The 15705-nt window shown below is 36.4% G+C and overlaps 1 protein-coding gene across 7 annotated transcripts in view; it reads right to left on the bottom strand.

The window, feature by feature from the left end:
* LOC117407102 (unconventional myosin-XVI-like) overlaps window positions 1-15705 on the bottom strand; it is a 158660-nt gene that overhangs the window by 92637 nt on the left and 50318 nt on the right. For all 7 annotated transcript variants that reach the window (XM_059029137.1, XM_059029138.1, XM_034011734.3 and 4 more), the window contains 6 exons: window positions 13273-13397; window positions 12941-13066; window positions 8567-8642; window positions 5639-5789; window positions 5052-5202; window positions 238-348 (listed from right to left, as the gene is read on the bottom strand). In XM_059029137.1, coding sequence (XP_058885120.1) covers window positions 238-348; window positions 5052-5202; window positions 5639-5789; window positions 8567-8642; window positions 12941-13066; window positions 13273-13397 — 740 coding nt within the window. The remainder of the gene's footprint in view (window positions 1-237; window positions 349-5051; window positions 5203-5638; window positions 5790-8566; window positions 8643-12940; window positions 13067-13272; window positions 13398-15705) is intronic.

Here is a 15705-nt window from a genome sequence, read left to right as displayed (position 1 = left end):
ATGTGCAATTACAGACTTGCCTTTTTGTGCACCACCTTGTACTGGCTGTACTTTCCTGCATCACTTAGCCTGTGCCACATCAGCAAACAAAAAGGTCGGGCTATGAAGCAGTTATTGGTTGTATATACATTTCGTATCACTGAAATTTTGTTGCATTATCAGTTAGTGAATACATTTGAATTATTTACGAGATTATTTAATATTTATTAATTCTCATTCACAAGCACATATACTTACATAAATCTGATTGTTTCCAAACCGTTTCTGCATTTCATAGAGTAAACTGCTGTCAGTCAGTTCATTCAGTGATGCCAAATCATCGTTGGGGGCAGGAGGCATAAGCGTCACCTGCAACATTAAATATATATATATGTTAAAAATCATTTATGCATTCATTTAAAGTATTAAAATACAGTGATCAATGGAATAGGAGACTCTGAGTTTGTGTGTCACTGAATCTTTAAGGTGGCATTTACATTAAAATAGAAAACACACTTCCCAATATCAGCTGCATAACAAACACAACAAAGCATTGGTACGATGCAAACCGATTGTAGGCTGGTTCTAATTGCTGGGTGCTATATCCAGTCACGCATGTTCCAATGTTTCTGCATGACAGTGGATCTGAGTTCATTGTACTTTTTAGTAATAAACATCTCCAATTACGGACAATTTGAATGTGAAAGCAGCTTTGGAGACATGGGGCTCTATGTACTAATATTACTAGTAAATACTGTGAATTCATTGCCTCCATCCTTCGTAATTTTTACATGCGATGTACTAAACAGCTATTTTTTGTGAACAACTACCGTAATATCAGCATAAATTTACGAACAGCATAAATTACTGCTCATTATACAGGAGAGACTGGAATTTGCATCTCATTATAAATAGATTTAGAACTTCTTTCTGGCAAAGATAAATGAGTGGTATAGTGAACAAAAAGAAGTAGTAGGCAAGTAGAATAGGATCGATCTGTGAATTCTGTAACTATGGCACTGGCCAAAAAGAAAAGGAAAACACATTTCCACAAAGACGAAATTGACCTGTTAGTTAATGAAATGGAATTTAAAAAAAAAAAAAAAATCAGGAAATATTATTTAAAACTTTGCAGGGCCAAGTAAGAAAAGAAACATGGAAAGAAATAACTAACAAAATTAATTCACTGGGACACTGTAAGCGACAGACACTTGACATTTTAAAAAATGGCATGACCTTAGGAGGATTACAAAAAAGAAAGCAGCAGAAAATAAAAAAATAAACAAACTGAATGTGATGTGTTAAACGTAGCACAAACCCTGAGCACAGCGAGATCTCAAAGAAAGGGTCCCCAAAAACGGAAACAAAAACTAAGCTTGTTTCTATATATGGAAGTTTACCATGGTAAATGTGCCCGGTAATTCTCCAGTTTACCATGTTTGTACTCGTCTGTACCCTAACCATACTTCCCTGTGCTTTCAGTGCTTTAATTTAAGAATATCACAGAACACTTTTGTTTGAGTATATTTTAGTTGTGTAAAGGAAAAAAATACAGTACATACAGTAGGCTACACAAGTAAATACTTTTCATCATATTTCAGTTGTCTATGCACTACATAATTAATTACTGAGAAGAAAAAGATTCAGTTTGTGTTTAATCAAAAAACTCTGCAATGATTTGTTTCTGAGTTTGCCTACCATTATTAATGTGAAGTTTAAAATAAAACACTTAAATAGAAAATAAACCAAAACAAATTCATTTATTGCCATTGTTATTTAATATAGACTATTAATACATACATTTTTTGTGGATTATTTTATATTTTAAGGTGCTTTATTTTAAAGTAACTAAAAGCCTGTAAACATTTAAACAGGAGGCTTCACATACGAACAGCTAGTTGAATATACGCCAGTGAGAGGCATGCATAAAATAACAGGCACAAACCAAAGCCGTAAATCAGGAAAAAATGATATTACATCCAGGGTAAGAGCGAAACTTCTATATTATAATGAGATTCGTATATTTGCATATGAAAGATATAACTAAGTCATAACTAAACTACCGCAGCAGGAATAAAACTAAGTTACGGGAGTGAAAATGACTTTAATTGCGGGGAGGTCTACGAAGTCACAAAAACCTATGAAAAGTCAAGATACGAAAGAAAAATCAATGATACATAGAGCCCAAGATCTCCAAAAAATTATAATTAGCATTCTTATGTAACTATGGTATTGTAGTAAGGAATAGCAAGGGTCAGCATCTTTAGTGAAGTATATGAAAGGTAGTGACCCTGGTCTTCAGGTCTCTATATATTTTTTTCCTGTGATCTCTTTTTTTTTTTTAAGGATTTTAAAATGTCCTTTCTCTGTATCAAAAACCCCATATTCCACGAGGAAGCAATCCACCATGACTGCTCTTTTCTGTATACTTCTGATAGCTTTATGAAACAGGCCCCTAGGACAGCTCTTGAAGGCTCTCTGTTGTCACGTCACTTTAAACAGCTCAGTCCACCAGCTTTACAGACAGAAGTATTTTTGTTTATTGAATACCACAAACAAATAAATCAGTAAATATCAAGGCTATGCAACACTTTTTGATCCATATAAGTGCTGTTTTGGCCCTTTTCAAATACTCTGTGACAATTGTGCCAGGGCACACCTAATTAATTTACATTTTACAGTTCTTTACACTTGAAAGGCTGTCGAAGACAACACTTTGCAACCATGTATTTACTAGCCTGTCTTCAGGGCTTTTACTGCCAGCACCTTATGAAATGAACATGTTGCATCTGTTTCTTGAAAGTCTCCTCGCCCCCACATTAAAGGGTATGAATCTATTTTATAGCAGGAATTTTCTTTACCATTTTGAATGTACAGCCGTGGCAGGGCAGGTATGTCATTGACATACTTGTTATAACAGTACATCTTTTTATCTTTGAAGAAAAAAATGAACAAACAGAGTGAGTCGTTTGTATTTCTAGATAGAGTAAAAGGGTCTTGCATGAGTTTGGCAATGTTTTCCCAACATCTGTTTACTGACACTGCTGGGAGACTGGAGACTGAACCCCGCCTCCAGGTTCAGAAACCAATGCAGTGCAAAACCAAACATGTGAGAGGATGTCAGTATAAAAAAATGCATAGTTCTAAGGGTTTGGAGACCAGTGGAATGTTGGCTGAGCTTAAAGATCCAGGCTCCATCTGCAGACCACGATCCATATAACTCAACTGTCACCTCGCAGAGTTCACATCAATTCATTTTTTATGTTAGTTTGGTTGTGCTACAACTCAACTGGGGAAGAAGATATTGTATGTAGGAAACGCCTTTGACCCTCTGGCTTAAGTTAGTTTACCTAATGCAGTTCAAAGAGCAGTGCCTAATACTTTTACAACCGCTATACTAATCTGAAGATATAATGTTCCTCGGATTAATTTTTTTCTAATAGCCATTGAAATGTGTTGCTGTTTGTGGCAGGGCGAAAGCCCTGCAGATGTAAATTGTGTGTAGGGGAATGTATGGTTGGCAGGGATGGGGTTAAATCCGTCTTTGCCAACAATCACACATGTGGCCATTCCCCAATTAGGTAACTGGGTGCTAATTGGGGAATGGCCACATATATAAAAAGGGGAGAAATCCTTTGTTTGGTGAGGGGAGTTTAGGCACTGTGTTTTGAGAATTGTAGCGAAGGTCACTGCCTAGCTGGCAAGCCTGTATTGTTTAAACTGTTTATTTTGGCACTTGTATCCTTTTTTTTCATTTTTGTAAATAAACATGTGCAAACCGCAATTTAACTGCAGATTTTCCTGACTGAGTCTTACCTGATGCTATCCTGTCACACTCTTATTTAATGTATAGACCAGGGGTTCTCAAACCCGGTCCTGGGGACCCCCTGTGTCTTCTGGTTTTCATTCCAACTGAGCTCTCAATCACTTAACTAAACCCTTAACTGAACTAATAATTTGCTTAACTAGACCTTTTTAATTGTTTTCAGCTCTTAAACAGTTGCAGTTCAAGTTACTTATAAAAGTAGTAGTGGTTAGGGCTCTGGACTTCTGACCGGAGGGTCGTGGGTTCAATCCCTTGTGGGGGACACTGCTGCTGTACCCTTGAGCAAGGTACTTTACCTAGATTGCTCCAGTAAAAACCCAACTGTATAAATGGGTAATTGTATGTAAAAATAATGTGATATCTTGTAACAATTGTAAGTCGCCCTGGATAAGGGCGTCTGCTAAGAAATAAATAATAATAAATAATAATAATAAAATGCATTGATGGGCTGTCATTTCAGACACGTTTGCTGCTGTGCCAGATAATTGCCATTTCAGAGTCGTTTTCTTGATCATTTTCAAAAAGAACCAGTCAGACAATCTGAACATTCATGCCTTTGGAATTGTGGAACTGACATATCAAAGTGATATCATATTCTGAGCAAAAAGAGCTGGAGGTACAGTAAGCCCAAAGCATTAATCAACTGTTCCTCAGAACTTCGCACAGCTGCAAAATAATCCACAGCCTTAATAGCTGTTATTGACAGATTAGAAAGATACATGATTTATAAATGATTTAATATTTGTGCGATGCTTTACATGAAAAGCATTCAGTGAAATGAACGCAGTGCTTTTTGTCTACAGTAGTGCAAGGAAAGTTAAGACGAATAAAAGTTACTTCTAAATAATAATTAGAATTTGCTTCTGCCAGCTGAAGCTGCAGCATTGTAACAGTCATAATAGTTAGCGTAATACAATTGTACAACACAAAAACTGAACATTTACTGGTACTACTGTAATACACTGGATGGATGTACTAATGTTACAATTCTACATTAGTTTAAAGTAGGCTTGAATATTGAGTATATCCTTTGCTTCAATTTGTTTTCATCATGTTATTATGTATTGCATTAATGCATACACACATTTTTCTGAAAATAAATCAATTTAAAAACAGTCGTCATGAGTTGGTTTATTTTTTTTCTGCAAGTACAGCTTCCTATAAAGACAATGATCAAGTACTTACAGTATTATACATGACTAAGGAAATGCAATGTTGTAGATCAGTATGCCTCTCATAGAATTACCTGTTCCAGTTTATTTGTGCTGTTCTCCAAAGGGCTGTCACATCCATTGTCTTGAGAATGCTGCCTGCACAGGCCTCCAGCAGTGTCTCTGAACATGGCGTCTTTTTCGAGCAGACTGTCCTGCTTGGAGATCGGCAGAGTGAGGGGATTCCTGAAGGGCAGTAAAAAAGAAATGTCACAGTCAGTTTGTTAGCAATATAGGAAAAAGGAACCACTTTTACAAATCAAGTAATTATGTACATACAAACATATGATTTCCTACTGGATTCACAGAAAGCAAATATTAATAATGCATCACGAATATGTGCTTACGTTGTGTGGATAACACTATAAAACCGTGGCCTTTAATCCAATTAAATAAGAATTGGTGATATTCAAATACAATTTGACTAATACCAATTGAAGTCATGAAAATACACAGAAGAAAATATTTTAACTTGAGGGACTGTCTCAATATAAACAGATAAACAGGAGATCAGATAGACATATTCTAACAATGTCTTCTGGTACAAAAGACCCAAAAAGTGTATCTTGGCTCTGCAAAGTTCAAGAGACGAAAACCATCCCAGCGATATACATATACTTACAGTTTCTTTACTGGCATGGAAACATCATGGATAATTTCTTCATAAGGCTCTTCTTGTGTTAATGACACAGTTGCCGGGTCTCTTATCCTTTCTTCCCAGGTAGTTTCTGCTTTCAATAACATGTCTTCTATAAACTCAGAAGCTGCAATGTCTACAAATGAAGGCAACATGTACTATATGATCAATATGATACAGATGATGTCCTAAACAACTAGAACAATTTAGACTTTCCATTAATTATAGACACAAAATTCAAAATTGTCATAGTTTTCTATCTCAGCATGGTTTTCTGTGATGCAAGGGAAATCCTAAGAGCTTGGCCACTGAGAATTAATTGTACTTTAAACTGTAAATGGTAAAGGTGTTCCGCTTTGTTACAAAAACATTCAAGAAAAAAGCAGATACTTTTAAAAAAAAAAATTTTTACTTTTTATTTAATAGTCGCCAATTAATTTTTACCCCGTTTTTCTCCCAATTTGAAATAGCCAATTATTTTAGGCTCAGCTCACCGGTACCACCCCCGTGCTGACTCGGGAGTGGTGAAGATGAACACACGTTGTCCTCCGAAGCGTGTGCCGTCAGCCGACCACTTATTTTTCACTCTGCAGGCCCACCATGCAACCACCTCAGCTACAGCGTTGGAGGACAACACAGCTTAGACGCAAGCCCGAAGACGCCTGGCCAGTCCACAGGGGTACTGGTGCGCGGTGAGCCGATGACACCCTGGCCGACCTAAGCCCTCCCCACCCGGGTGACGCTCGGCCAATTGTGCGCCGCCCCTTGGGAGCTCTCATCCATGGTCGGCAGTGGAATAGCCTGGACTCGAACCGGCGACCTCCAGGCTATATGGGACATCCTGCACTCCACGCAGAGCACCTTTACCGGATGCGCCGCTCAGGAGCCCCCAGCAGATACATTTGTTGAACTAGAAATACATGTAGAGATTTTTTTAAATGTTCTGTATTTTTAGATTTCTGTACAGGTAGCATGATCTACTGTGAACAGCAAGTTTCCGGTTTAAATTCCAGAAGTCACTCGTTTATTGAGTGACCTTGTGAAAGCTTCTTGCACGCCTTGTTATCCACTCCTATTTCAAAATAATATTAGGTAGTGAGAAACAGACAGCTGTATAGGAGGTATTCTATGTTTTGTCTTTCAAGCTCCTGAGAAAACTCCTCAAGTTATATAGTCAGTTCTTCTACTGTATTTCGATTGAACTTACAACCTTATTGTAATATCTGGAAATCACACTGCAAACAATATTCACATATTCCCCTTTTTGTAATTCCCACACAGACAATAGTGATTATTGAAAATGCTATACATCAGAGCCAGACTATTGATTTTATCTTACTCAATGTGTGAGGTGATTATAAAATATTTTTTAAAAGATAGAACAAACATTGTCATTGCAAATAATGAAACAAACAAACTAACAGATGAACAAATAAATAAATAAATACATGAAACACAGTAGATGAGACAATAACATCAACACAGACTAATCCATGAGAATGCAAGTCACGTTCACCCCCAGTTTCTCACTTGTAGACATCCTTGGGAAAGTGCTACAGTTAAAATGAGTTATCGATTAGTGTGAATTGAAGTGTAGACAGTGATTACATGTGGGGGGAATGCTGTTGTCACAAGGATTTGAAATGAGAAAGGGATGTCAAACACGTTGACAGTCTTCACAGAAGTCTTTGCCACTCTGTTAATGTACTGTAGTCGTGATGCAGAAAGGGGAACTGGGACTGGTTGTAAGATATAACAAATGTTCTTTTAAACTAGTGTTGAATACGGATGTGCTTTTTAGCACATTTTTGGTGTTGCCCTTAAGGGAATCCTCTGATGTAGGTTAAAACATAATTGCTTTTTTTTTTACTTGGTGCTGGATTAGCAGCACTAGAGACTGAAGTCCTCCATTTATCTGCTGAGCAGAGTGCACTCCCTTAGTGGCTCACCGTCTTTTACCAGGTCATTGGTCAATCTATACATTAACTGGTAAATGTATAAATTTACCAGCTAATTTATGAAATAACCAAGGACACAGTCTATACATTTCACGCATTTTTTGCAGGTCAATTTATAAAATAACTAAGCAGGTGTTAGTTAATGTATATAGCTAAAAAAAAAAAAAAAACTAAAAAAAAACATATAGTTAGTTAATGCATTTAACTAAAAAAAAAAACCTAACTACAGCTGCGCCTATGAAAAATAAAAATAAGAAACTAACCACAGCTGTGCAGTTTGCTCTGCTCACAATGCTCGCTTCACTCGCAAATCAATAAATTAGGCTCATGGGGGAGCAAACACACCATTTAAATGGTCTAATAAGTCTTGATTATGCCCATCACCTTAAACAATAGCTGATGCATGCATTAAATGACACCTCCTTGGTTATTTTAGAAACGTACCTGTGAGTTGGTAAATCTATACATTTACCAGTTAATCTATAGATTTATCTATTTTACACATGAACTGTAACATGTCAATTATCCAGAAATAATTTAAAAAGACTGCCACCACCCTCCATTACTGTGGTTATGTGACCTTGTACTGTGATTCCAAATACAATAGGTATGTTTAATAAAGTGCAGGAAGTGTACATGTCTTTATTATCCTTTCTGTGCGGTTTGTACTCTGGAGCCATGTAAGCAATAAAGCCATGAGGGCACATTGGTGTGCGTAATGATAGCAACAGATAAAGTGTATTTATGACAAATAATGTCTAATGAATACAGCCTTTATACTAGAAATAGTTAACTTGAATTAGTGTGTGTGTAGAGGGAGGGGGATATTTCAAAATTCTGTTACTCCTCTATGTGATTAACCATCCAGAACAAATGACAGCACCATTTGTGAGCAAAATGAAAACACTTTAGAGTTTAATTAGCACATAAATAGAAAGCACTCAGCGATACCTACCTGAGGCCTTTTCTTCATTACAATTAAGAAGATTAGGATTTGCAAAATGCTTCAGAAGCTGATTCACGATACTGGTCTGTAAGAAGAAAAACAACAAAACACAGCTAAATAAACCCCTTGTCTGCTTCGCAAAGGTGGTAGAACGCAACACATTTAAAAGACTCTTGGAAATCTAAACAGAGGTTCCATAACTTACATTATTCTATTGACCTGCAGCTCTACTGTTGGTATTTAAAGAAATCAGTCTTGAGTGATTAAGTAAATCATAATAAAACAAGTTAAAATTAGCTTTTCATAATTATTCATAATATATTTTGTTTCAGAAAGAGCATTACAAATGCTTGTTGTTTTCATCCAATATTTATTTCTCTTAGCCAGTGGCTTCAAATTGGACCTCTAATTACTTGAGTTTCCAGCAAATCAATGTTAATACATTTTGCATTGCAAAATTGCACAGCAAGACCTGTGCAGGAATAATTAGCTGCAATGCTTGATGAATAAAGATAATACATTCCATCGTATAATGCTTTTAAAATCCATTGCTGGTATTTTCAGCATACTTAAAACAACTAGGGAAATGTTCTGACCTGCTGCAATTCAGCGTTTACTTTGTGTAACATTTCAACTGCTTCATTAATTGTTTTGAGATACTAGTGTAGAACGATAATTAAAAATACCCCTTAAAACTGAGGATTTGCCTTGAATAAAGCTAAAGGGGTCAATATAAAATGTTAGATAGTGGATTAGAAAATTGTCTTTTCAAAGGCTGAGCAAATACATTTTAAAAGTATGCAGACAAAGGAAATAAAAATAATGAGTATTAGGAATGCTAAAGTTGCTTAATTAAACACACTTTGGTACTTCTAATATTGTTAGCATGAGGATCTGTCAAGGTTACACCCATAGTTGGTGAGGAGCTCAATTTAACTTTCAGTGTCTGAGCTATTTTCGCCTGTTTTTTACTGTTGTTAGATTTGTGGCTATAACTCTAACTATAAAGGTGACAGGTACATGTCATGTATGAAATTAATGTGTACACACTAGGCTTTCATAAAACAAAGTGAAATAGTCTGAAACTCACCCTGTTCAATACAGATAACAAAAAACACAGAAAAAGAGATACGCTTTTTAGAAAAAATTGGTTATTGTTTGTAAAAAATATTTTAGCATGGCCAGGTCAAATCTGACAATGCACAATGGTCTGAATCTCTTCTTTCCAAGCAGGGCTGTCTCTCACAGTGCCTGAGTAAAATGAGTTAAAGGGCCAGGTTGCTGGGGGATATTTAACATTGGGCAGACCCTAAATTAAAAATGGGAGTTTTTGTACAGAAAAACAAAACATTCCCGGTAGCACACTACTTAGCACAATAGTAAAATGGAAATGTGAAAGAAAAAAGGTTAACAAGAACGTGGCACTGGAGTGGTTAATGTTCACTGGACACAACCATTAATGGAACTATTCTGAAAGAATAACAGAATAGAACTGTGTACCAACTATAAGGACTCTAAGTCAAAGCATGTGGTCAGCAACACATTACTACCACACCCACGATCAAACTTATTGTAGTCGTAGTAGGTGTGGCTGCAGTGGCACATTGACAAACCCCCCTTATGGGGATGCTTAAAGAGTCCACAGTCAAGAGACTTTTTTAGTTTAAGCGTATATGCTTTACAGAATACAGATTGTGTCTGGCGTTGAGGCTTACAGTGGAAAACTATTTGATTGACAATGTGACAGATCCTTTTTTCAATCTAATTCACTATATTGTGAAACCTCAGTCAATATCTGTTTTACTGAACCTATGGTATCAGTGGGCAATGGTTTTCTGACTGTATGAGAGTTACTATTGGCTGATTTTTGTGCAATAGCACCTAAGGTTTTATGCTTATTAAGTGTAACCTAAATTATTTTTTTAAGGGCCTATACTGTTGTCCACAGCCACCAAGCTATACAAACAAATGTATCAGTGGCCTGGCACTTTGCCCTCTTCAACGTTATTTTCAATTGCATCGAATCTGTCATACTATTGAAATAAAATCCAAGCTTGGCAGCATCCTATTTTAGGCACTAAAATGCTCATTGTCTGTGCAACCAGGAGAGCTTGACACTGCACGCCTGAGCTGATGACCCACTTTTTGTTCTGGTGTATAGAAAACCTTTGCTGACTCAGGCCAGATTTAGCTTTCATCTCCTATCACTTTGAAAAAAAAACATGCTAGATTGGGTTATGTGCTGGATCTGGGTTACTGACGTCTTTACACTTTTCAAAAATTTACACTTTTCAAGTGACACACATAAAGCAGATGAATTTAGATTTCAGATTGTAAAGTGTTATTTGTTGTGACAGTCATGTCAAAAATCATCATCTGGCACAATGCACTGGATTATTTTCTCAACCTTCTTGAGTACGAGTACTTCTTGAGCCACTCGATGTCTGTGAGTTATCTATTAATTGAAAATACATTGCACGCCTTACAAGCCAGAAAAACAGAACTGCTGTTACTGTTGTTAACATTCTGAAAGACCTTTGTATTGTGTGTCGTCTGTATCTGTGCGGATCGAGTCGTATCTACACAACACTACATTACAGAGCACGTTCAGGCAAGATGGTCTTTGAAAACATTGCAGGGTTTTCTTTTCAAAACAAAAAGGGTTATTTTTTCTAAAAATGATCAATAATAAAGTTTTTTTTTTGATACACTGTAGTTAAAATATTCATCAATAACAGTAATTAGAACAGCCTTATATCAAGTAATATATATAAAAAAAAGTTATCGCTATCATTCATTTTTAATACATATTTTAACATAAATGTATAGAATATAAAATTAATATAAAAAAACTTAATAATGCACAATACATTTTCTGATATTGAGCGCGCAGACAGGATTAGAAAAATGTTGCTTCAGCAATAAAATCCCTGTTTAAATGCCAACAAAGCAGCATCAATTTTTATGAAATCATGCTCTGAGCATTTTAAAGGGATTTTTGCTGTTTTACAAGGTAACTGCGATAATAGATTTGAAGAGTTGATACTTTGTTAGATTAGTTGTGATATCGGTGGATGCAGGGCATGTGTCTTAACCACTATGCAAAAATGCAGACTCATCTGCACACTTCCCCCATTTAAATTGAGATCTGGGTCATGGCAACAATGTGGGCACGAACCGGCATCCTCACATGCCACAAATGTCTTAACCACTATGCAAAAGAACCAGGCTCATCTGCATTTGTGGTTATAGAGCTTTTACTCCCATCTCATCTCACCAAAGCAGAGACCTTTGAGGTCTTGAAAGCTAGTGTTTCTTTATCAAAATTAATGTAATAAATATGTGCAAGGAATCATTGACAGAAAAATACACTACATGGAAAAAAAGCACACAATAATTAGGTTGTGCAGAAAACAGGCCTGATTTATGCATTGCACTGTAAACAAATCAGCATAAGGCTTTAAAGAAACCACCATCAGTTTGACGAAACGGTTTTAAACACTATTGACAAACCATCGCTCACATGCATGGGTAAACCAGATGAAATATAAGAAAACTGATGATCGCTATTTTGCTGATTATTAGATTTTCTTGCCCCCATTCTTGCCATTTCAGAAATATATATTACATCATTATTATAAACCTGCTTGTCACAAAGCCAGCATTTAAACAGCCAGGGGCATTCAATCAATCAATGCACAAAAACAAAGTACATACTAACAAATAACTAACACAGTATAGAACAATCACAATTCTGAATATATACAGTGCAGTAGGTCAGTAAAAGTATGCTAGCGGAGAAGACTGGACGCCACCCAGCGAGGTTACTTTCAGTCTGATGAGTTGCTGCAGGAGACCGGCTCTGCCTCACCGCTCTGCAGTTCCAGGCTGGGGGGCAGTCTTAGGAGGCGTCTTGGAGGAGTGTGCTGATTGGTTCTCATCAATATGCAAATAAGTCGCCTCAACAGAGCACCAATCAGAGGGATTTTCTGGGTCTAATTAAAACAGCCTGCGAGCCAGTCCAGCGGATTGTCGCCTACAACCACTATTAAATAGAGCTTCCATTTACTAAAAGAGCCAGTATATCCATTTACCCAGGGCATCACGTTATATTAGTATCAATAAGTGAAAGTAGAGTAGACTGAAGTGCAAGTGAATTGTTAAGCTGGCTCGAGGGATCAGTAATTAAACATCACTGGCACATCAAAAGCAGAGTGTCAAAAAAGAAAATACAAAAAGAGTATAATGCTGGTACCAGGACTCAGGAGGACCTCCAAGTCATTAATATTGTTGTCAACAGCAAACATGTTTTTGTATCAATACATTCCTTACTGTCCACACAAGTCCAGGCTACGTCCATATAATACAAATAATTACAATTACCTGTCCATATTTTGCTGCTAAGTGGAGAGGTGTCCAGTAGTTGTTATCAGCAATCTGTGGATCAGCCCCATTCTCCAACAACAGAGAAACAACGTCCCTATAGCCACTGGCACAAGCCATATGTAACTGTAATCAGAGAAAACAGTAACATAAACAGCAGCAACAGGACAGATACACTGGGATTTACATCTTTAAGTAAAACCACTTTGGTGTGTATGCATTCCATCGGCATGTTTGGAGATGGTAATCTAACACTACTTAGAATCATCAATTGGCAATACCTAAGAGTTAACACATTGCCATACAGCTGAGACATGAAGCTATCATCTTACCAATGTGACTCCTTCATCGTTCCTCTGGTTGACACTTCCACCAGCTGCTAGGAGATGCTTGACATCTGACAACATGGTTAAAGGCCGCTGTGTTTTCATGTGATGCATGGAGTTGACGTCGACGCCTGCAATCAAGATGATCCTTTTATTTTGTGTGGATTATACAGCCAGTATTCAAAGCCCTTACAGATATATTTGATCTTTGGCAGCTGCAGTTTTTTGTTTACGTCATCCATATATACTCTAGAGGAAGTCACAGGGAGTTCACATAGCCCGTTTCTTGAAATAGAAAAAATAAATCAGCTGAATTAGAACAGTGTTAATATATCAGTTATCTTTCATCTTGTGTGCTGAAGTGTGTTGAGGTGCCTGTGTAAAAAAGCCACATTGTTCAGAAGTAACACTAACATACTGTACCGTGCTTTTGGCATCACAAACAGAAGATTTTTTTCTTTTTTTTTTTTAATTCAGCAGCTCTTTTCCAAACCTCTTTTGCATAAATACTTTGTAGACTTGTTTGAAGAAAAGACTTGTATGAAGCAAGTTTAAAAGACTTGCATTAAGAAAGTTTAAAGCAAAGTTATTTTTAAAGGTTTGAAGGTTTTTTTCACATTTCTTGGAAAAATCAACAGCTGTTCTTTTTTTCATGTATATTGCTGAAATGTAGGTACTTTTGAAATAATAGGTATGTGGTGTATATAAATGAAAAAAGGTGGTGCAATTTTTTGAGGAAGTGAGAAAACAAAAATAGTATTTCAGTATTTTACAAAATTAACAAATCAAGCATGTTTCCCACATGCATGCAACATTTTATTTTTTAATATCTATCAAATGATGAAAATAATTTGTGTGTTCTAATATATAATGTATGCCACTTTGCAATACTGTTGTGGAGCATTCTGAGCAGAGCAATGGAAATAGACATCAGTGATGAGCAAAATTATTCTAAGACCATCAACAGGAGTCATAAAAGATGACACCTACAGTAAACAATCAATGTGATTCACTGCTTAATAGAGATAACATTAGTCTTGAGAAAGGGTTCAGTTGTAAAAAAGCAGCTTCATTTTCACTGTGATATACAAACAAAGACCAAGTAGGGTACCTGCATACCTGAAGTCAGTACACAGCAATTGCCACATTTAATAGAAAAGTCACTTACAATGTACTCTGGTACTTATTTAAAGCAGCTGTGTCTTTTTTAAAATCCATATCGATACAGTGCATATTAAGATAATTAACCTAAAGCTACATAACGTACCTTGCTCCTGCTGGCTTATTTATTCTACATCCTAGCTTTACTTATTGTATAATACAGCATCAGGCTGTGTATTTTGTTTCTATAGTAAAACAAATACAGCCTACCAGTCGTAATGATACCTAACAGGTCATCCATAGCCAACACATTTCCGTTGGTTATTCGAGTTGATTTAATCAAAAGCTAATTACTGAGCATGTATTTTTTGTCAATTCTTTTTGCCTGCGGTATTCTTGGTCCTTGTGCGCAGAATCCTTCTTCTTATCCCCCACATAAGCTGTCTCAGCAGCTCAATGGCTTTTCTTTTTATAGTCCCATGTTAAACGATAGAGGCTCTACATGTTTAAGTTCTGCCCATTATATTTCCAGCAAATGCCTAGCAGTAAGACATTAATAGCATCTCTCTTGTAATACTATTACTGTGTCGTTGTAGTTCGTACCGAAATTAACAGGAATAAATGAACCCGAGAACCTATAATAAACACCTACAATAGGCTGTTTTCAAAATTATAATACTACCCTATTGTATCTGCCAATAGATATAAAAAGCATGCAGAAATCAGTGTGCCTGTACCACTCCCAGCATGTTTTCTCTGCACTTTAGACCTTAAAAAACCTTGAGAATATTATGCAGAAAGCTGAACAGATACACAAGTTGACAGATGTGCTTTGTCTCTTGCAGGTCTCCACTCATACATATTTATGTAAACGACAAGGGACAGCAGAGCATGTGATGTTGCACTATCCAATGTAAGACATAGTCAAGGTCACAGAGAGATAAGTTGCTAAAAAATATGAACCGGTTTACACGGTCTGTAACAAGCAGGTAGAGATATATATATATATATATATATATATATATATATATATATATATATATATATATATATATATATATATATATATATATATATAGATAGATAGATAGATAGATAGATAGATAGATAGATAGATAGATATAAATTGTGTCAAACCACTGCAGAAAGAATGGTGTTGGTGATTTAGAGACAATTAATGGGATCCTGACAGACGCCAAGCACAAGCAGGTACTGAACCATCATAGCCCTGTGTGGGATAAGTCTGATTTAACAGTGGTGCTCTGTGCTAAAGAGTAAGTAGCAGGGTTCAGAAAAATATAGTTATATGTCCCCATGTGTTGCTACAACTGTTTAAAT

Source organism: Acipenser ruthenus, chromosome 8 (assembly GCF_902713425.1).
Source record: "Acipenser ruthenus chromosome 8, fAciRut3.2 maternal haplotype, whole genome shotgun sequence".
In the NCBI taxonomy this organism is placed as follows: Eukaryota; Metazoa; Chordata; class Actinopteri; order Acipenseriformes; family Acipenseridae; genus Acipenser; species Acipenser ruthenus.
Note: the sequence above shows the minus strand (reverse complement) of the source record. Positions and strands in the feature narration are given on the sequence as shown.